The following is a 22,411-nucleotide window of genomic DNA, read 5'->3' as shown; positions in this document are numbered from 1 at the left end:
GGTAATACAGGAAGATAGGCGGGAAGGCAGAGGAGGTGGTGTGGCGCTCTTGATTAGGGATGAGATCAGGGTGATTGTGAGAGACGATACAAGATCTACGGAGCAGAATGTTGAGTCCATCTGGGTAGAGATTAAGAATAGTGAAGGGAAAAAAATCACTGGTGGGTGTTATCTATAGGCCACCTAATAAAAATATTGCAGTGGCAGAGGCGATTAACCAAGAAATAACAAAGGCTTGTAAGAACGGAACGGCAGTTGTCATGGGAGATTTTAACTTCTACATATATTGGGTAAATCAGGTTGGTCAAGGAAGTCTTGAGGAGGACTTCATAGAATGCATCCATGATGGCTTTCTTGAGCAGCATGTTAGTGAACCTACAAGGGAAAATGCTATCTTAGATCTAGTCCTGTGCAATGAGACAGGTAAGATTAACGATCTTGTAGTCAGGGATCCTTTTGGAAAGAGTGATCATAGTATGATTGAATTTCGCATACAGATGGAGGATGAAATAGTTAGATCTAAAACTAGTGTATTATGCTTGAACAAGGGAGACTACAACAGGATGAGGGAGGAGTTGGCTAATGTGGATTGGGAGCATAGGCTATTTGGTAGGACAGTTGAGGAACAGTGGAATACTTCCAGTGAGAATTTTGGCAGTGTTCAACAGAAGTATATTCCAGTCAAAAGTAAGGACAGTAAGTGTGGGGAGAGCCAGCCTTGGATAACTAAGGAAATAAAAGATAGTGTCAAATTAAAAGCTCATGTGTACAAAGTCGCAAAGAGAAGTGGGAGACTGGAGGATTGAAAAAACTTTAAAAAGCAACAAAGAAGAACTAAACAAGAAATAAGGAAAGGGAAGATAGAGTATGAAAATAAATTGGCATAAAATATAAAAGCAGATAGCAAAAGTTTTTATAAATATATAAAGCGGAAGAGGGTGGATAAAGTTAACGTTGGTCCCTTGGAAGACGAGAAAGAGAAATTGATATTGGGTGATAAGGAAATGGCTGAGGCATTGAACGACTATTTTGTGTCGGACTTCATGGTGGAGGACACGTCTAATATGCCAAAGAATGATGTTATGGACGAAATGGGAGGTGAGGACCTCGATAAAACCACTCTCACTAAAGAGATAGTGATGAGCAAACTGGAGGGCCTGAAGGTAGATAAGTCCCCTGATCCCGATGGGTTGCATCCCAGGGTGCTGAGGGAATTGGCGGAGGTTATAGTAGACGCATTGGTTATCATTTACCAAAATTCTCTAGACTCTGGGCAGGTCCCAGCAGATTGGAAGACAGTAAATGTCACGTCACTTTTTAAAAAAGGATGTAGGCAAAAGACGGGCAACTATAGGCCAATTAGCTTAACATCCATAGCTGGGAAAATGCTTGAAGCTGTCATTCAGGAAGAAATAGTGAAATATTTAGAAAGGAGTGGTTCCATTAGACAGAAGCAGCATGGATTCAGAAAGGGCAGGTCCTGTTGGACAAACTTACTGGAGTTCTTTGAGGACATAATGAGTGCAGCGGATAGAGGGGAACAGGTAGATGTTGTATACTTGGATTTCCAGAAGGCATTCGATCAGGTGCCACACAAGAGACTTATAAATAAGATCCGGATGCATGGAGTCGGAGGAAGTGTATTGGCATGGATAGTGGATTGGTTAACCAATAGAAGGCAGAGTGTTGGTATAAATGGATGTTTCTCTGGTTGGCAGTCAATGGTGAGTGGGGTGCCGCAGGGGTTGGTGCTGGGCCTGCAGCTGTTTACCATTTACATTGATGATTTGGAAGAGAGGACTCAGTGTAGCATAGCAAAATTTGCTGATGGCACTAAACTGAGTGGAAAAGCAAATTGTACAGAGGATGTGGAGAGTCTGCAGAGGGATATAGATAGGTTAAGTGAGTGGGCCAAGGTCTGGCAGATGGAATACAACTTTGGTAAATGCGAGATCATCCACTTTGGATGGAATAATATAAGAGCAGGTTATTATTTAAGTAGTGAAAGATTGCAGCATGCAGCTGTGCAGAGGGACTTGTGAGTGCTTGTGCATGAATCGCAAAAAGTTGGCTTGCAGGTACAACAGGTTATTAAGAAGGCAAACGGAATGTTGGCCATCGTTAGGGATTGAATTCAAGAGCAAGGAGGTCATGCTGCAACTATACAGGGTACTGGTGCAGCCGCACCTGGGAGTACTGTGTGTAGTTCTGGTCTCCATACTTGAGGAAGGATATACTGGCTTTGGAGGCAGTGCAGAGAAGGTTCACCAAATTGATTCCAGAAATGAAGGGGTTAACCTATGAGGAGAGATTGAGTCGCCTGGGACTATACTCTCTGGAATTCAGAAGAATGAGAGAGGATCTTATAAAAACATACAAAATTTTGAAAGGGATAGATAAGACAGAGGTAGGAAAGTTGTTTCCATTGGTAGGTGAGACTAGAACTAGGGGACATTGCCTCAAGGTTCAGGGGAGAAGATTTAGGACGGAGATGAGGAGAAATTGTTTTCCCAAGGAGTGGTGAATCTGTGGAATTCTCTGCCCAGGGAAGCAGTTGAGGCTTCTTCACTAAATATATTTAAGATACAGTTAGATAGATTTTTACATAATAGGGGAATTAAAGGTTATGGGGAAAAGGCAGGTAGATGGTGCTGAGTTTATGGACAGATCAATTATGATCTTATTGAATTGCAGGGCAGGCTTGAATGGCCGGAATGCCTACTCCTGTTCCAATTTCTTATGTTCCTATGTATAGGAAGGTTAACACTGTTGACCCAGCAAATAAGGCCACTATAATCAATTATTGGCCACAGGAAGAAATTGAACTGAACTTGCTTAAAGAGTAGAAATGAATATTGTATTCAAGCACTCAGATGCTGCTGTGGCAGAGGACTAGGTCACAACTGGCTACACCAAAAGTGCTGGGAAGTGTGAGACATGTTTGGGGTGGCACAGTGGAGCCACTGCACCAGAGATCCAGCTTCATTCCTGACCTCTGGCGCTGTCTCCATGGAGTTTGCACATTCTCCCTCTCACTCTGTGGGCTTCATCCAAGTGATCCAGTTTCACCCACATTCCTAAAATGGTAAGAAGATTAATTAGGCACTGCAGATTGTCCCAGATATGGAGGTGAGCCATAGATTCTGAGGGGGAGCGGTATGTGAATGTGGGGAAAATTAATCAAAACTAATCATGGGATTGATGTCGGATTTGTGTAAATGGTGGGCCAGAGGGCCCGTTTCTGCCCTTTTTCTGTCAATGAGCTCTGTGACCTACGATCTGGATGGAAGAATGAAAGGAAAACCTACTGTACGTAAGAGTTGATAGGGTCTGAGAATTATGATAACTGTGGTAATTTCTGAGGATGGAGATACATGCAAGTGATCTGATTCGTTTGCAGCCTAAAAATAACACCAGGCTAAAGGTATTATTCACCCTTCCAACTCCTGCATTTACCCCACTCAAAAACGGGGTGTCATTGGTAGAAAGGCTAGAAAGGGCTACTCCTTGCTGTATTGCTAAATGTTCGTGTTCAGTATACACCATGAAAGACCGAACAGAAAATTCAGAGCTCGAATGGAAGATAAGACAAAGTAAATGGCACAAAGGATGCTAATATGAAGTAAAAGGCATTGATGAAATGATACACAGAGAAAACAAAGGAGATAGGAAATTGGAATACTGATATCATTATGAAAATTCTTAAAATTTTTCAATATTTCCAATTATTGTACGGTGCCAGGTTAAAGGATGAAATGCAATTTCTTTTGCTTAAATTGAACTTCACTGAAATAACTTACAAAAAAGGATCTAGTTCTTTCCTGACATTTATAACAAATAAACTCTTCTCGGACTTCCAGCCAGGTACAGGTATCGATTTTAACCAATGTTTTAATGACGAACTATGCCATCTTCATCAGGGATGATGTCTAGGCACGTCTAGTCAGGTTGTATATATACATACCCACATCGTTCACCTCTCCTGCATTTGCAATGGCTATAGGATTGACTTTGATAGTACCGTGCCAATAGCTTTTGGGACTGCCTGGTGAAGGAAGCCAATGAAATAAGACTGGAGAATAAGAATTTTAACAAAGACGAAGGTCTTGATCTAAGTAAAAACTGGAATTTGATTGTAAACAAAGTGGAACAGCAGAAACATGACTGGTTGAGGACTAACCAACTAGGAGGCACTGACAGTATATATAAAGCAGAACTCTTTTTATTTTAGGAAGTTAATACAAATCTTCAGGAAATAAAAGTAAAAACAACAAAAACGAGAGGTAAAGAAGAAAATTTGCTCCTGAATGCATACATTACAATTAGAAGTAATATCCATTTCTGGACTGGATTCCAAACTGGGGTATTATCAGACAACCAAGCTATAGAGTGATATGGGTTTCTGAAAGGCCTGGCACTCCGAAGTATTTAATTCACTGAGAATATTCTATTTATTTTAGATGAAATGTGCATTTTATTCTTTGCTTTTAATTAACTGTTAGATGCAACTTCAATTAAAATTTCAGACACAAAAGTAGTACAGGTAAACTACAGAAGAAAGCTGACCAATAATAACATTGAACCAGAATATTATGTGATGATTATTACCTGTGAATTTGTTCTTATGTATCTGTGTAATTTAGCTAAAAGGAGCATAATGATGTTTAAAGAATTTGTATTATGATGTAAATTGAGTGATAAAAATGATATCTACTCCAGTTAAACACTTGCGGATTAACAATTGGTTCTTAAACAAATTCACACTGAGCTGTACATAACACGAAAAAAGCTGTAGACAATGGTAAGATCCATGGCATTATTTACAAACAAAGTAATTATGATTACTTCATATAATTTAAACGCCAAGCCCAGGACCCTTTATAAAATATACCCCTTTCAAAATAGACATGGCCTTGGGAAAAAAAAGCACTTCCAAAATGTATCATCTAATACTCTGTATTCTGCTTCACTTGCCATTCTCCAGCTAAATAAACATCCCATTACTTTTGTTAACTTATTGATCCAGTCTGTCTTGGTGCTAAGCAACAGCAAGGCTTACTCCTTTTTCATAACAAAGCTGCATTTAACAAGGCTTGTGTTTTGAATTTTAACAGACCAGGCACTCTACTGAAGCAGGAAACTTGATTTCTCCGAACTAACAGGATTGTTGTGACTAAGAATGAAAAAACAATTCCACTTGTAGAGATTGAACTATTGTGGTAATAGTGGTTTCATTATCCTATTAATTTCTTAGCTTCTACAACAGCTAAGCCAAGTGTACACACAGTTGTCAGGCGGGGAGGGGTGATAGTGCTCCAGGATAGTAAGATGCCAGAGCCGATATATTTTGGTTGTCAGAAGAACATAAAAATCAAGTGCAGAATAGACCACCTGGCCTTTTATGAAGACTATCCTACCTCAGTACCATTTCCCCCCAATACTTCCCATCCCAATCTCTTTAATATCCTGAAATCGATTGCTCTCAGCTATAAATGATTCTGTGAATGAGCAGCCACAGTCACTGGTAGACAACTCCAAAATTCACCACCTGCGTGGCCTCTTCTCAACCCTAAGTAGCATATAATTTAACTGAGATTGTGACCCCTGGTTATAGGTTCCATAGCAGAGAAAAAAATTCTCTCTGCATCCCCCACCCACACTGATTCAAACCCTGGTATCAGTGAGATCACCCTCATTTCCCTAAACTCAGGAAAATAAGACCTAGAATTGTCAGGTTTTTTTTTATCATATACAGCGAACCCACCAAATCTGGAACCAGTCCACTGAATCTTTATTGCACTCCCTCCATGACAGGTATGTCAATTTTTAAGTGAGGAGTCAAAATATTTTGGAACATGCTGATCAAGACTCTATATATCCACAATAAGTCATCTTTATACTTGTACTCAAACCTGTAAAAAAAATGAGTTAACATTTGTCTTCCTAAATGCATGCTGCACTAGCATCTTAGCTTTTAGTGACCTTTTGACATCAGAATCTGCTTTTCCGTTCCACATTATATTTTACCTGCCACATTATTGTCCTCCCACTCAGCTTGCCAATTGCCCCTTGAATCCTTTTGAAATTGTCCTCCCTGACTACAATGTTATTATCATCAACTAACTTCAAAATTTGACAATATGGTCATTCTTCCCTAAAACCCCCTTAAGGTTAACATCATTAATCAATCCATTCTCGTTATGCATTTTCCTAGTTGTTTCTCAACATATCAATCTGGAAAACCATTCCCAAACATCCCACTATGTTACCAAAATTTAACCTGTCCTGTCTATATGTTGAATAAATTCAAAGGTTCAAAGGCTCATTTTATTGTCAAAGTATACATATACAACTCTGATATTTATCTTCTCCAGATAGCCATTAAATACAGAAAGACCATGGATGTTGATGATAGAAAGGACATCAACTCTCCCCGCAGCACGAAAATGAAAAGAAACACTGCATCATTATTATTTCATAACTTCTAATTTCCTGATTTTGCGAGCTTCAATATTGCAACTATTGTTTGATGCCCATAAATAACTCACTCCAGTGTCTTCTTCCCTTTGCTGTTATTAGATTCATTCACATAAGCTGATGTAATTCTGTCACGATGATCAGCCCTGTCTCACTACTCTGCTGGTTCCAACAATTAATAGCAAGTCCCTACCTCTTTATCATTTTTCCCAACCATCCAAAGTGTCAAAAACTCTTGTGCATTCAGCTCCCAGTTTTGGTCACTATGTCACCACCTTTCATAATAATGACTAGATCATAGCTTCTTAGTTCTATTTTAGCTATTGATTCATCCAAATTGTTGTAAATACTCAAACACAAGGAATTCTGCAGGTGCTGGAAATTGAAGCAACACACATGACGAAAAGTCTCGGCCCGAAACGTTAACTGTACCTCTTCCCAGATATGCTGCCTGGCCTGCTGCGTTCACCGGCAACTTTGATGTTGAAAATACTGTGTGCTTTTAAATATTATCTTAAATTTTGCTCTTAATATTTACCCATATTTTAACCCAATTTGCCACTCATTTTTTGAGCCATTTAATGATAGACTTGAACAGCATAGAAACAGGCTATTCGACCCATCATGTTTATGATTACCATCATGCCTACCTGTACTAATACTACTTGACTACTTGAATTCCTTCTTCCTTTATTCTCTACTCTTCCAGTTGCTGACTGGCAACTCATTCGAAAAAAAACAACTAGTAAATTCACCCAGATTATATCATTCACCTAAACTATGCCAGCTCCTAGCAAAACAAAGCCAACAGTCTTATTCCCTCTTACATTTCATTCTAATTTATTCTTTTTCACATGAACATCTTCAGCCCTCCCCCGATTTTCCTACTATCTATCTACACTGGGGAAAATTTACAGTGGGAATGTAACCTACCAACCTGCATGAATGTAACCTAGCAACCTGCAAGCCTTTGGGACGTAGAAAGAAACTGGAGCAAACACAGGGAAACCATACAACCACAGGTGGAACCTGCAGACTCCGCACAAACAGCAACAAGGGTCAGAAAGGATTCTGGGCCATTGGAACTGCGAGGCAGCAATCCTGCTAGATGTACCTCTACATCACCCCTTTTAACAGTCACTTGCTCACTTTAATTCAGCTGAGCAAGTCCTGTGTCTCAGGACCCTCACTGCACTCTTGTAAGAAGCCATCAGTCCAAACAGGAAAATTTGAAGGTGAACATGATGGAACCCACCTGCCCATTCCTAGTTTGTATCGTGTTACTCCTTTTCTCCCCATTGGGTTTTAAGCTGTGGGTCACCAATTCCCCAGACAATCTATCCCTGAGTTCTTAAACCTTGCAGATGCACCACAGTAACTCCAGATGCCAGTCTTGCTCCAAAACCCAAAGTTCAAGCTGCTGCAACAGGAGATTCTTTCTGCTCACAACTAGGTCACTGGGCTACCATTGGGTCTCACACCATTTCACAGGGCATACGATGTGGCATAAGACACTTACTCTCTGAGTTGATGCCAGCTCCCAGCAAAACAAACCCATTAATTTTATTCTTCCTATTACTTCCTTGCAACTTATTCTTTCTGACCTGCACATCATCTCCCTCTGCAATTCTCCTGTTTTATATTTACAATAGGAGTAATATACAGCAAGTGGTTAGCCTACCAGTAGGTCTGAAGAGAGAAATTTTAAGGAGATCTGAGGGAAAAGTTGTTTTAATCAGTGGGTTGTGAATCTCTGGAACGAGGTGCCAGAGGAAAATACAATTACACCATTTAAAGAACATTCAGACAGGTAATTAGATAGGAAAGGTGTAGAAGGATACAGGCCTAATCCAGGCAAATTGTATTAGCACAGATAGGCATTGCAATCAGCAATCAGTGAGCCAAAAGGGCCTGTTTCTCTGAGATGTATAATTATGATTCTAGTTAAATATAAAAGCTTTCAAATAGCATTGTGACTTGCTGCTGGCCAAGAGCTGTGGAAATAAATGACTAGAAAACACAACTTTCCCCAAAACCGGATGCTTAAGAATCAGCACGTATTAATACCATGAAATTGCTTTCTCAGAATCTTGTGCTTTTTCTTCTTAATGAGCTCCAAGACATATTTCAGGAAAATGCCTGAGATCCAATTGGTGATAAAAAGTATGCTGACATGTTTCCTGGTCTATTGTTGGTTACTGTTTCACACAGTGCTGATGAGTGAGACTAACCAAGAGTTACAACAACTTTTATTACTGAGTAAATATAACTGAGGAAGTCCACAGATTAACATTGAAAGGGGGTGTCATGCCAAAAGTAAGGAAGAATAGAAATAACGCAAACACGAGGAAATCTGCAGAAATAATCAAGCTAAGTCCTGTTTAGTGGCTTGATTTTATCAGAAGGGTTTCACAGGAGTAGAGAATTAACTGAAGGAATTCTGAAGCACAACCGCATTTCTCTGAAAGCCAAACCACAGAAAATGCGTCATGTGGGATCAGCAGAATCCACATTCAGAGGGAATTAAGCACTGGAAAAATGGGAGACGCAGAGAAGGATACTATTATATTTTTTAACTCTAAAAGATTAAGATTAAGCTAATCAATGGAAAAATATGGGGAGACCAGCAGAATATGTATTCTTCATTTTTTACTTAAAACAAGGTGCACAGTAATGATGTAGTGATGTAATGAAGTATGCATTCACATACTTTTACATAAAAAACATAATTATTTAAACAACAAAGAATGCCTAATTAAACAAGAAATTCATAATAATACTCAAATATTACTTAAATATTAAATACACTACACTTCTCCCTGCTTAGCTAAAAACAACTATATAGAATGCATCTCAACTTATATAAATATGAATATACTATATAATACAGCTACAATATCAATATCCACAGCATAGTAAATTTTTAATTATCTTATTTAGCCCTAAAAACTTAATTGCTGTGGAGGACTTCTTACTCTTGTAGAATAATGTCTTTCCTGGCAATGCTGTTACTCTGCTTGGCAGGAGAGACTTGCAGCTGTGAAACAATCTGAGGTTCTGGGACCTCCTCCATGGTGGTTGTAGGAGTTGGCTCTGGGACTGCAGGAAGTGGTTCTGACAGAAAGAATCCCTTTCTTCTCGAACAATTTACTCTGTTCTCCCCCACTGATTGATGTGCCATCTCCAGATGGCATCAGACACAATCTCCACTGCGTAGCAGAATGGTCCAGTTCTGTCCTTAATTTATCCAAGTGCCCACTTGTGATCATCTCTGTAGTCCCTCACCAGGACTGCCTGCCCAGGAGTGAAACATCGACCATCCTTGTTTCATTGAAACCCTCAATTTGATTCAACTGATTGTCCTGCATACTCCTTCTGAGGTTGGGTTAGAGGAGATCCAAACGTGAGCACAAGGGATGAGCCAGAAACAGCATAGCTGGTGAGTTGTTGGTTGTTGAGTGTGCTGCACTGTGATATGAAAAGAGGAAGTTGGTAAGGTTTGACTCAGTGTCAGTGAAGTGTGTTTTGCTGACATTGCTCACAGTCTGTTCCTTAGACTCTGGACAAAACTTTCCAACAAGCCATTTGTAGCTGGGTGGTACGGTGCAGATATAATATGTCTTATTCCATTCATTCCCAGGAATGACTGACACTGTTCTGCAATAAGCTGTGGTCCACTGCCTTTGACTAAGTGTTCTGGAACACCAGTCCTTGGGAAGAGGCTTCTCAACACATCAACAGTGCGTGAGGCTGTAGTGGAAACTACTGAGAACACTTCTGGCCATTTTGTAACTGCATCCACTACTACCCAGAAATTCGTGTCCATGAATGGTCCAGCAAAATCCACATGAATCCACTGCCAGGGCACTGTAGACCTGAGACACTGTGTGGTATTTTCTTGTTTCCCTCTGGATCAGTTCTGTTGCGATAGGAAAACTCAATCTGAGTTAAGGAGAATACATCAAAAGGAGCTCTCTCTTTTGTAGACTCTTCAGGTATTTCCTGAAATGGGAAATTCATCAGCATTTCTAAGATTGGTCATCCTCTTGAATTCAATCATGTAACCAAGAAACAGAGCCCATCTTTGTATCTATGCAGCTGCTGTTAGTGGAAAACCCTTCTGAGGGCTGAAAGTGGACACTAGTGGTTGATGATCAATAATGAGGGTAAACTCTCTCCCATACAAGGACTGTTTGAAATGTTTTATACACCAAAACAGACTCAAAGCCTCTCTGTTAATCTGTGTGTAATGTTTCTCTCTAGCGGTAAGGGAATATGATGCAAAGACAATGGTGGTTCACTTCCTTCACAAGTAACATGTGAACATCACTACCACTGTACCATAAGGCAAGGCATCACAGGCAAGCTTCACTGGACAATGTGGATCATAATGTCTGAGTACAGTGTCTGACGTCACCATTTCCTTTACATTTTGGAAAGCCACCTCACTCTACTTTCTTCATTGCCATTTTTTCATAATCTGTAGTAATGAGTTCAAAGGGTGGAGCACAGTAGACAGGTTTGGCAGGAACCTGTTATAGTATTTGACAAATAGTATTCCAATCTGGTGAAGCACAGAGATGACTTGCTGAAACAAAACTATTAACTACTTTATTAATCATACTTTTTCTTGCAAACGATGACTGCAATCAATACCCTGTAGATTCCCTTTTGAAGTGAGCTTTTGAACCTGCCTGTACGACCCAGTGTTTTTGCGGTGTGAACTGAAGTCTCAAAGGTGCAGGGTGATTGTGGCATGGTGGAATCAGGCCAAATCGAAACAGTGAGGCCAGGGCCCAAGACCAAGAAATTAGCCTACGTTTGGCCATTGTTGGAGCGGACTTGGAGGCGATTCAGAGCAGCAGAACTGAGGCGAGGCAGAGTCAATGCACCAGGACCCAGACCCGAGAGTGAGGAACAACCTGCTATTTGGCTGATTTGAGCACAGGCCAGATTGGAAAGGTTGGCCGAACTGAGGCAGCGGTGCCCAGGCCCGAGAGAAAACCAAAGCAGCATGCCCCAGGTCCAAAAGTAAGGAACTCTCCGAGATCTGGCTGATTTAACTGTGAACACGAGGAATTCTGTCATGATTGAAAAGGTTAGAGTGTTAGGGCCGAAAGAGAGAGATGTTCAGCCTGCTGCTCCGTGAGGTTTATTAATTTCTGCACTGAATAGAGGCTGTGGCCTGCAACTAATAGGCTCCAGGACTGGCTGCAGTGATGACTGGTTTTGTGGACTCACTTTCATGAAAATCAGTTCTTTATGTTCTTTGCTTACTTATATTGTCTGCATGATTTGTCTTCTTTACTGCACATTGGGTATTTAACGGTCGTCTTTATAATGTGTTCTATTGAGTTTCTTTGTTTTGTGGCTGCCTGTTAGGGGACAAAGCTCAAGGTTGTATATAGTGTACATACTTTGATAATAGACGTAAAGTTTGAACTTTTAGAAGGACTGGTACTGTGACACATCCTTTGGACTTGGGGCATCCATCACTGCTTGAATTTCCTCAGTATACTTGTGTAATCCTTGTGTGTTAATGGTGTGACTACAGTAAGTGACACTTGATTTAAAGAATTCACATTTGTGGCATCATGCTCTGAGACCATAAGCTTTTTAACACTGTCTTGAGATTTGAGAGGTGTTTTTTGTCATGCTTACCGGTAACAATGATGTCATCCAGGTAACACTGAGTGCTTGAGCAGCCTTGCAACACCTGATCCAGAGCTTCCTGCCAGTGCAGATGCTACTCCAAAAATAGCTTCTACTGCGATAAAGTCCTTTGTGGGTGTTTATGGTGAGAAACACTCAGGTCTCTTCTTCCATCTCCATCTACATGTAGGTCTCAGCTAAGTGCACTTTGCTGAAGTGCTTTCCTCCAGAAAGTTTTGCAAAAATATCCTCTATCCTAGGCAAAGGGTATTGATCTACTTTCAGTGCTGGGCCGATGGTGACATTAAAATCACCAGAAATTCTAAGAGACCCATTCTTCCTGGTTATTGGGACCATTGGCAATGCCCAAAAGCTCCACTCAACCTTGGAAAGAATTCTTTCAGCCTCCATGCGATCTAGTTCACTGGTTACCTTAGCATGGATGTTATAAGGAACCAGACAGGCTTTATAAAATTTAGATGTGACACTTCCATTTATCACAATTTTATCTTTGATATGTTTGAGTTTTCCAATGCAATCCTTGAACACTGCTGTGACATTATCCAATACCTTTCTTAACTTGCTTTCAGTTGATTCTATTGCAGGGATATGGCTGCAAATGGTGGATGGATCTCTAATCTAGTTGTCTCAGCCAATCACTCCCCACAACATGGGCCCTCTTGTTCGTACCACATCAAGCCCAATGTGCCTTTTTGTTTGCTGTATTTCACTGTTATGAATGTTGTTCCCACAGAAGTTATCATTTCTCAAATATAAGTTCTTAGTTGGACATCTGCAGGCTTCAGTTCAGTATCTTTGAAATGCTGTTCAAAGTCATTTTGTGGAATGACTGAAAAGCCAAGCCAGTGTCTAATTCCATTTCAATTAATCTGCCATTCATTTCTGGTGTAAGCCATATTACAAGTCTCTTGTTAGGTTTCACATTGTAAATTTCAAGGCTACGCAGTCCTGTGTCACCCTCATCTTTATCATATTTTTCATCAATAGCATGCAGATCAATTTCCTTTATGAAACTGCAACAGATCTTTTATCTCAATCACTTCCCTGTGCAGTCCATTTATTTTTGTCTGCTTGACATGGTCCTTATATAGACAATAGACAATAGGTGCAGAAGTAGGCCATTCGTCCCTTCGAGCCAGCACCGCCAGTCACTGTGATCATGGTTGATCATCCACAATCAGTACCCTGTTCCTGCCTTCTTCCCATATCCCTTGACTCCGCTATCTTTAAGAGCTCTATCTAACTCTTTCTTGAAAGAATTTTAAAAAAGGCCTCCACTGCCTTCTTAGGCAGAGCATTCCACAGATCCACAACCCTCTGTGTGAAAAAGTTTTTCCTCAATTCCGTTCTAAATTGTCTACCCCTTATTCTTAAACTGTGGCCTCTGGTTCTGGAATCCAATCTTTCAACATATGACATTCCCGCCATCCCTGGAATTAACCAATTAACCCAGTGAACCTACGCTGCACTCCCTCCATAGCAAGAATATCCTTCCTCAAATTTGGAGGCCAAAACTGCACACAATACTCCAGGTGGGGTCTCACCAGGGCATTGTACAACTGCAGAAGGACCTCTTTGCTCCTATACTCAACTCCCCTTGTTATGAAGGCCAACATGCCATTAGCTTTCTTCACTGTCTGCTGTACCTGTATGCTTACTTTCAGTGACTGATGAACAAGGACACCCGGATCTCATTGTACTTCCCCTTTTCCTAACTTGATACCATTCAGATAGTAATCTGCCTTCCTGTTCTTGCCACCAAAGTGGATAACCTCACATTTATTCACATTAAACTGCATCTGCCATGCATCTGCCCACTCACCCAACCTGTCCAAGTCACCCTGTATTCTCATAACATCCTCCTCACATTTCACACATTCCATATATGTCCTACTTTGTTGCATTTTCTGCAAGTTTCATCTTTAAACGTGCATTGGTCTGGTGTATATGAGCCACAACATTAACACAATTTGTTCAACCAGGCAGGTTTATGTGTAGATGCCGCAATTTTGTTCACACTCACTTTCATTCTTAACTGCAACTCAATTGCATCGCTGTCAGTTGTTTCCATTGATACTGCTGTTTGAAGTTCTTTTTAAAGTTGTGCTTCAGTTAGAAGCCATTTTTGAATGCTTTCTTGTAAGATTATACTTTATACTTCATTGTCGCCAGACAATTGATACTAGAATGTACAATCATCATAGCGATATTTGATTCTGCGCTTCACGCTCCCTGGAGTACAAATCAATAGTAAATATTAAAAATTTAAATTATAAATCACAAATAGAAAACAGAAAAGGGAAAGTAAGGTAGTGCAAAAAAATGGAGATTCCATAAAGTAACTGATTCTCTCAATGCATCATTAAGTCCATCACTGAACTGAGAATGCTCAAACAATCTCTTCAATTCAGCCACATATGCTGAAATAGTCCCCCTTTCCTTTTGATTTCACTTATGAATCTTAAAGCATTCTGTAATCAGCAATGATTTTGGTTCTAAATGCTCAAGCATTACTTTCACGATATCAGCAAAACTCATTTCATCTAGTTTCGTTGGAGCAGTTAAACTTCTAAGCAAACTCTATGCTTTTCCAACTACTACACTCAGCAAAACTAACAGTCACTTTGCATTGGCTCTTTCATTTGCTTCAAAATACTTTACTTTACTGTCGCCAAACAATTGATACTGGAGCGTGCAATTATCACAGCAATAATTGATTCTGCACTTTGTGCTCCCTGGATTACAAAGCGATAGTAAATATTAAAAATTTTAATTATAAACCATAAATAGAAAATAGAAAAGGGAAAGTAATGTAGTACAAAAAAAAACCGAGAGGCAGGTCCGGTATTTGGAGGGTACGGCCCAGATCCGGGTCAGGATCCATTCAGCAGTCTTATCACAATTGGAAAGAAGCTGTTCCCAAATCTGGCCATACGAGTCTTCAAGCTCCTGAGCCATCTCCCCGAGAGAAGAGGGATAAAAAGTGTATTGGCTGGGTGGGTCGTGTCCTTGATTATCCTGGCAGCACTGCTCTGACAGCGTGCTGTGTAAAGTGAGTCCAAGGATGGAAGATTGGTTTGTGTGATGTGCTGCGCTGTGTTCACAATCTTCTGCAGCTTCTTCTGGTCTTGGACAAGACAACTTTCATACCAGGTTGTGATGCGCCCTAGAAGAATGCTTTCTACGGTGCATCTATAAAAATTAGTGAAGGTTTTAGGGAACAGGCCAAATTTCTTTCGCTTTCTCAGGAAGTAAAGGTGCTGGTGGGCCTTCTTGGCAGTGGACTCCGCTTGGTTGGACCAAGTCAGGTCATTTGTGATATTGACCCCGAGGAACTTAAAGCTTTTGACCTGTTGCACTTGCGCACCACTGATGTAAATTGGGTCATGCAGTCCGCTACTCCTTCTGAAGTCAACAACCAATTCCTTCGTCTTGCTGATGTTGAGGGATAGGTTATTGCCTTTGCACCATGCCACCAGGTTCTTAATTTCCTCTCTGTACTCAAACTCATCATTTCTCGAGATATGGCCTTCAATTGTTGTGTCATCAGCAAACTTACATATTGAGTTTGATGGAAACTTGGCTACACAATCATGGGTGTACACTGAGTACAGCAGGGGGCTGAGTACACAGCCTTGTGGGGCACCGGTGCTCAGAGTGATTGTAGAGGAGAGCTTGTTCCCTATTTTTACAGCCTGGGTCCTGTCTGTGAGGAAGTTGAAGACCCAGCTGCAGATCTGGTGCTAAGGCCCAGGTTCCGGAGCTTCAAAATCAGTTTATTTGGAATGATGGCATTAAAGGCAGAGCTGGAGTCAATGAAAAGGAGCCGTACATATGCGTCTTTATTCTCCAGGTGTTCCTAAGGAGGAATGTAGGGCCAGAGAAATACTGCTTAATATGCTCAATATTCAATATCCGGTTAACTCTTGTCAATCCAATGTGTCTATCTTTCCAATGTGGCCAGCCATTTCTGCTTGTTTTTGCTTTCTTTATTATTATTATTATCACCTGGTACTCACTGTTTATGAACCCATGAACATGTCCGTATTCTGTCTTTTTTTAACTTGACTGACTCAGTCCCTTCCTGAAGTAGAACGTGCTGCACCTTTATTTTAAATCCAATGTCCCACTGCACTTTTTAAAAAATGTAAATAGCTTCAACAGGCAGGCAGTTGTCTCAGGTTCATTTCAGACTTCCTTGAAAGAAAATCACAGGGAGACCAGGAGAATGTGTACACTTTGTTTTTTCACTTTATATGAGATGTGCACTTATTAAGTGGAGACTTAATGCCGGTGATATACCTGTACATATAAACCACAATGCATTATTTAAACAAAGAATACCTAATCAAACAATATATTTTACAATATTACTCCAATGTTACTGAAATATTAAATATACTTTAGGTAGGACCACAGCTGGTTGAGAAACAGGAGCAGAACCATGGTAACACTGGGGGGGAAGGGGGTCAGAGGCATGAATGGGCCAGACAATGAGGGCAGAGCTGTGATTGAGCCAAGCAAAAAAAAGATAGCTACAGCTATACTAAGAGAAGAATCAGAGTGATATTTGTGCTGAGGGCAAAGGGGCAGAGTCATGGGTGTACCAAGAAAGAGAAGGAGAGCAATGGTAAAGCTAAGAGGGAAGGATCAGAGCTTTGTCTGGGCTGAGAGGAGAGATAAAGAGCCCCATCTTGGCTGAGGTTGGGGAAAAAGAACCACGTCTTGCTTGAGAGAGAAAAGGGCAGGAGACAGAAGAAATGGATTACAGTTGGATTTACTCAACATTCCATGCTCAAGGCAAGGTACTGCTGGCAATTTATTGATAAAATATCAACTGTGTTCTGCAGGTACGTATATTATCCAGTTCATGCTACCTAGTTTCTTAAACCTACCTAATTCATCTGGCACTTTATAGGTTAACATACTATCCCTTTCTCTCTCTTCTGCCAATGAACAGGTTCTTTTGAAATATGTAGACAAATGAGATTCCTATCTTCAGAGGTACAAAAATATGAAACTCAATCCAGGGCTAGAATCAGGCTGTTTGCTTTAAGTGTTGCTTTGTTTCTTCTTCACCAATTTCAGTCTCCAATTGAAAATTTGCTAAGTTGGAAAAAGAAAATACACATCCCATTAAGCTTTTGATCATTATAACTGGCTTGTTGTAGTATCAGTTACAATTGCAAGTAATGCTAAGCCATGTTTGTTGTTATGCACACACTCCCGCATTGCTAAATTAACAATAAGACAATTATCACAAATTAAGTAACAATAAAACAACGAACACCACCAAAAACTGTCATAGAAATCATTCAGCATCCTTTCATCCAGGGAAAGAAGGAAAGAGAAGAGGAAAGAACAAGAGACTCTAGAGGGAAAGATACAGAGAATCAGAAAAAGATACTGTACATCAGATACAGTTTCTTGTAACAACATGATAAGAGGCATAGATCAAGTGGACAACCAGAGACTTGTTCTTAGGGTGAAAATGGTTAATACCAGGGGGCATAAGTATATGCAAATTGAAAGAAAGTATAGATAGAATGTGAGATGGAAGTTTTTTTTTACACAGAATAGTGAGTGCATGAGATGCCCTGCCAGAGGTGTGGTTAAAGGCAGATACATTAAACATAGATGATAGAAAAATATCGGGCTATGTATGAGAGAAGGGCTAGGTTAATCTTAGAGTAGGTTAAAAGGTGGGCTGAAAGCTTTGTACCATGTTAAAATGTTCTGTGTTCAATGTTCTAATACTTTTAAAGCTACAGTAATAATTGTATCTGTTAAAAGTAGATAACAAATTTATTAAAGTCAATTATCAATGATTAAGATACACTCAGTGGCCACGTTATGTATATTTTGATCTTTTGCTGCAGTATTTTCATCCACTTCAAGGTTTGATGTGATGTGCATTCAGAGATGTTCTTCTGCACACCACTGTTGTAACATGTGGTCATTTGAGTTAGTGTCACTTTTCTGTCAGCTTGAAGCAATCTGGCCATTTTCCTCTGACCTCTCTCACTAGCAAGGTATTTTGCCCACAGAACAGATGCTCACTGGATTTTTTTTTGTTTTTCATACCACTCTCTGTAAAGATCTGGAAACTGTTGCACATGAAAATCCCAGCGGATCAAGAGTTTCTGAGATACTCAAACCACCCTCTCTGGCACCAACCACTATTTAATGGTCAAAGTCATTTAAATCACATTTCTTCCCTCATTCTGATATTTGAGCTGAACAACTGAACTTCTTGACCATATCTGCATTGTTTTATATATTGGTTGATTAAATATTTGCATTATCGAGCAGGTGTACTGGTGTATCTAATAAAGTGGCACTGAGTGTATATCAAGTGAATATCATTTTAATTAGACTGCAGAGTGCAACTCCTAACTTTCAATGACGAGTTTTCATCATTGCTTCACGCTGTGCTATCTTCTTCAGTATCAGCTGATTCAATATCATACTGTCATTTGCTTGTTTCTGGAAAAGCAGGACAACTTAGTCAGTATCTTCCAGATTATTGTATTTAAATTCACATATGCAACAACTAAAACAGCACTTTCTTTTCTTAAAATGCAATTTATTCTAAATAGATGAAAGATTGTCTAACACATAATTTTATGAGTTCTAATGTTTTGAGAAAACTCTGAATAAAGAAAGCTCAAATTTATGAATATATATTCTCAATACAGAAGCTTGTCTAGAGTATCTAACATAGCTAATCACTCCCCTAAAGTTGGCTTTATTAACTTGACACTCTTGTTTCTGTTATTATCATTTGCCTTCTTCTTCTTCATCTTCATTGTCTTCACCCTCTTCAGCAGTTCCTCAGCTTCCAGGACAACTTTCTCCCAATCCACTTCTGTGCATCAATTCTTTTATCGTGGAGTGGGTCTTAGTACACCAGCTTCCAGATGTATTTAATGGAGTTTAAATGGCTCTGACAAGCAGGACCAAGAGGGCCAAAGACCAGATCAGCCTCTTCTCACAAACGAGAGAAAATCTGCAGATGCTGGAAATCCAAGCAACACACACAAAATGCTGGAGGAAGTCAGCAGGCCAGGCAGCATCTATGGAAAAGAGAACAGTTCTGCTGAATGGTCTTGGCCCAAAACATCAACTGTGGCTCTTTTCCATAGATACTGCCAGGCCTGCTGAGCTCTCCCAGCATTTTGTGTGTATTACCAGGCATTCTACACAGATGTAGCATACAGTCACGTGGACACATATACATAGATGCATAATTATGTGTGTATGCACGCTTATACACACACACACACACACACACAATCCATGTGGGCCAGCATAGCTACACTCTGAAATACCAGCATTACGTATATCCATTCATAAACAAGGGTGTATGGTTACAACATTGGAAAGTTACTTCTTTTGTAGGCAGAGCTCTTAAAACTGACACAAGTATCAAGTTTTAAACTATGGACTCAAGTTATCTTTATCTTGGTCACAAGTGTAACTTAACACTGAAGTGGACATGGGTTGCTCAAAATAATTTTGTATCTACATTTGGCTTCCAAATATCTTTGCACTTTGTTTGCAATGCCATTATGTCTTACTGCATTTAAATGGAAGATATCAGAATTTCCAGATCTTGATTTGGCAGGCATTAACAGGACGATGTCAAAAGAAGTTAATCTATTTGAAACAGGGTATTTTTTAGCTCAGTCTAAGTCTCAATTTATTCTGGTATGAAGCAGTCATGTCCCTGTTTATCTGATAAATCTGTTGTCTAACTGTTATTCATTAACTAATCTCCAACAGTAAACCTGAATGCACCTTTATGACTGGCATTTGAAGGTTTTTTTCTCGTTCCTAAACATTATACAGACATATCTGTGATAAAGAATTCTCCTTTTAAAGCTCATTAGCAATTTTTTCCTCATTCCTTTCGGTAGTAAGAGATGGGCTCTCTGCGGATAGAGGATCATAGAGTTCTGTATATAAACCTGTTTAATTTCTTCTCCTACCTTCAATAGGTAAATTTAATGTCAGAGAAATGTATACAATATACATCCTGAAATTATTTTTTCTTTGCAAACATCCATGAAAACAGAGTGCCCCAAAGAATGAATGAATTAAATGTTAGAACCCCAAAGCCCCCCCAACTCCTTCCATGCATAAGCAGCAGCAAAGCAACTACCCCCCTGAAGCACCTTCAATTACTCCAAAAGACTGAGGTTTGGTAAAATACTGAAAGGCTTTTATTCGCTGTACAATACGACCTCCACTGTGAGTGTCTGCCCCGGACTGAGGGGGAGGGGCAAGGCAAACACCTTTATACAGGACTCTGTGGGAGGAGCCACAGGGGCAGTCAGCAGAGCGGTGTGTCCAGGCAGGTAACCGAGTTACAACATATATACATGGTTTACCACACCCCCCCCCAGCAAAAAAAGCATCTAAACCCTCCACCCTTCTTGGCCAACAGCAGACTCATCCTTCCATTTGCAAGTCACTTAACTCATCAACACTTCAACATTCTCACATTTCTAAAATATTCTGAATTTCAGCTGCATTATTTCCTACCCAGTCATTGAGTGCACCTCTCCCCCTCCCCTCCCACCATCGCCCCCCTCCCCTGTCACCATCGCCCCCCTCCCCTCTCACCACCGCACCCCACCCGGTCCTTTGAGGAGCAATAGACGGAGACTAACAGATTATCGATGAAAATCTGTGTCTGGCGTCTCGGTTACTTGAGAATGAAATACTGGCAGACCATCTTTGATAACCTGATGCTTAAGAGTTGCTTTCAGCAGAGAGTAAGTGATGCAACTGGAAACTCGCGCCCAGCAGCGATCAACTCCGATTTACAGAAACTTCTTACAACAATTTCACGTGCTCTGCACTCAGTAACAGTAAACAAGTGACCGTTTCCATTTCATTAAATTCCAAATCTCTTACAATTAATAATGATCAATCCACACTTTACACTTAACCTCGCTTCCTCACAATCTGTGTGCTTTGATTACAAATTGAGCTGTAACTCACAAACCTGCCTGAACTCCGGTTTTGTGCCATTTTTTGGCAGGGCACAGGTTTCGGTCGCGAGCAGCCAGCAGTTGGTGCAGAAAGTCAACAGGGAAAAAACTATCCCCAGGGTACTGAGCGACCTAGCGACGGCTATCACTTTTGAACCGGAATTTTTCATGACTTCCCGAAGAAAGCGAGCAGCAGCCTCCGCTCCGTCTTGCTCTCAGTGAAGAGTCTGGATGAGTCTTTGCCCAGCACTGCGAGTTTTCGATTAACATTAAATCTGAAGATTGATGAACTACATGGGGCGCTGGTGAGGGGTGGGGGTGACGTCGTGTCGGTCTTCAGCCTATTAATAATTAGAGATGCAAAGTGCTGAGCTTACGTTAGCCGATCTTAAAGGTTGTAAGCACGAGAAATTCTGCAGATGCTGGAAATCCAAAGCTCCGCACGCAGAATGCTAGGTCAAGCAGCATCTGTGTACAGGAATAAACAGTAGACGTTTTTGAAAGGCATTTCTGTATCGCAAGAACAGGAGGGAGAATCATTCACTAACAACATAACACAAACATTCCCATTGTGGGAATCTTGGGAGGCGATACAGTATGTTGCAATTGGGATTACTTTTGCAATCACTTTTATGTTACTTGTTTCTGCTCTCATACACTGAGAAAAGTGCTCCTTTCGCTCCAGCCGACCCGTCCGTACATACTCCACCACAGAAATTCACAGGTTATGGCTGCAAGCTGCCGAAGATCGCAGACCCTTTGACCAGCTGCCCATGTTGATTACCTGTGGCTGTGTTTTTTTTTAATAAATCAGAGCACAAAATTGCAGATGCTTGGGATTTGAAACAAAAAAAAATACTCTGGAAAATTCCAGCAGAATGGGGAGCTTTAGCAAACAAGTGCCAATATTTTCAAACAATAACAGCTCATTTCAAGTCATTGCCAAACTTGCTTGTAGAATTTTTATTATCATCATTAACACCTCATCTGCAACACTAAGGGTCCCAACACACTTGACCACGATTACACTACCAGAAGGCATCTGGAGTGTTTGGCCAAGTACTGAAAACCTGTGCTGATCAACTGGCCAGATGGTTTACTGATATCTTTGACCTCACACTTCACCTGTTTGAGGTGCCCACACTTCGAGCAGGCTTTAGTTATATTGGTAAACTAAGAAGGAAATGGTAACTTTTCCCAATACCATGATCCAGTAGCACTTCCATCCACAGTGATAAATTGCTTTGTGATGTGGGTGATGA

The 22,411-nt window shown here is 40.4% G+C and overlaps 1 protein-coding gene across 1 annotated transcript in view; it reads right to left on the bottom strand.

Annotated features, from left to right (window-relative positions):
• Positions 1 to 21,590, bottom strand: part of LOC134349537 (transmembrane protein 182-like) — an 80,939-nt gene extending 59,349 nt beyond the window's left edge. The window contains exon 1 of the mRNA XM_063054016.1: positions 21,164 to 21,590. Within this exon, the coding sequence (XP_062910086.1) occupies positions 21,164 to 21,319 (156 nt within the window). The 5' untranslated portion in view covers positions 21,320 to 21,590. The remainder of the gene's footprint in view (positions 1 to 21,163) is intronic.
• Positions 21,591 to 22,411: the final 821 nt, after the last annotated feature.

This window comes from Mobula hypostoma, chromosome 7 (genome assembly GCF_963921235.1).
Source record: "Mobula hypostoma chromosome 7, sMobHyp1.1, whole genome shotgun sequence".
NCBI classification, from domain to species: Eukaryota; Metazoa; Chordata; class Chondrichthyes; order Myliobatiformes; family Myliobatidae; genus Mobula; species Mobula hypostoma.
Note: the sequence above shows the minus strand (reverse complement) of the source record. Positions and strands in the feature narration are given on the sequence as shown.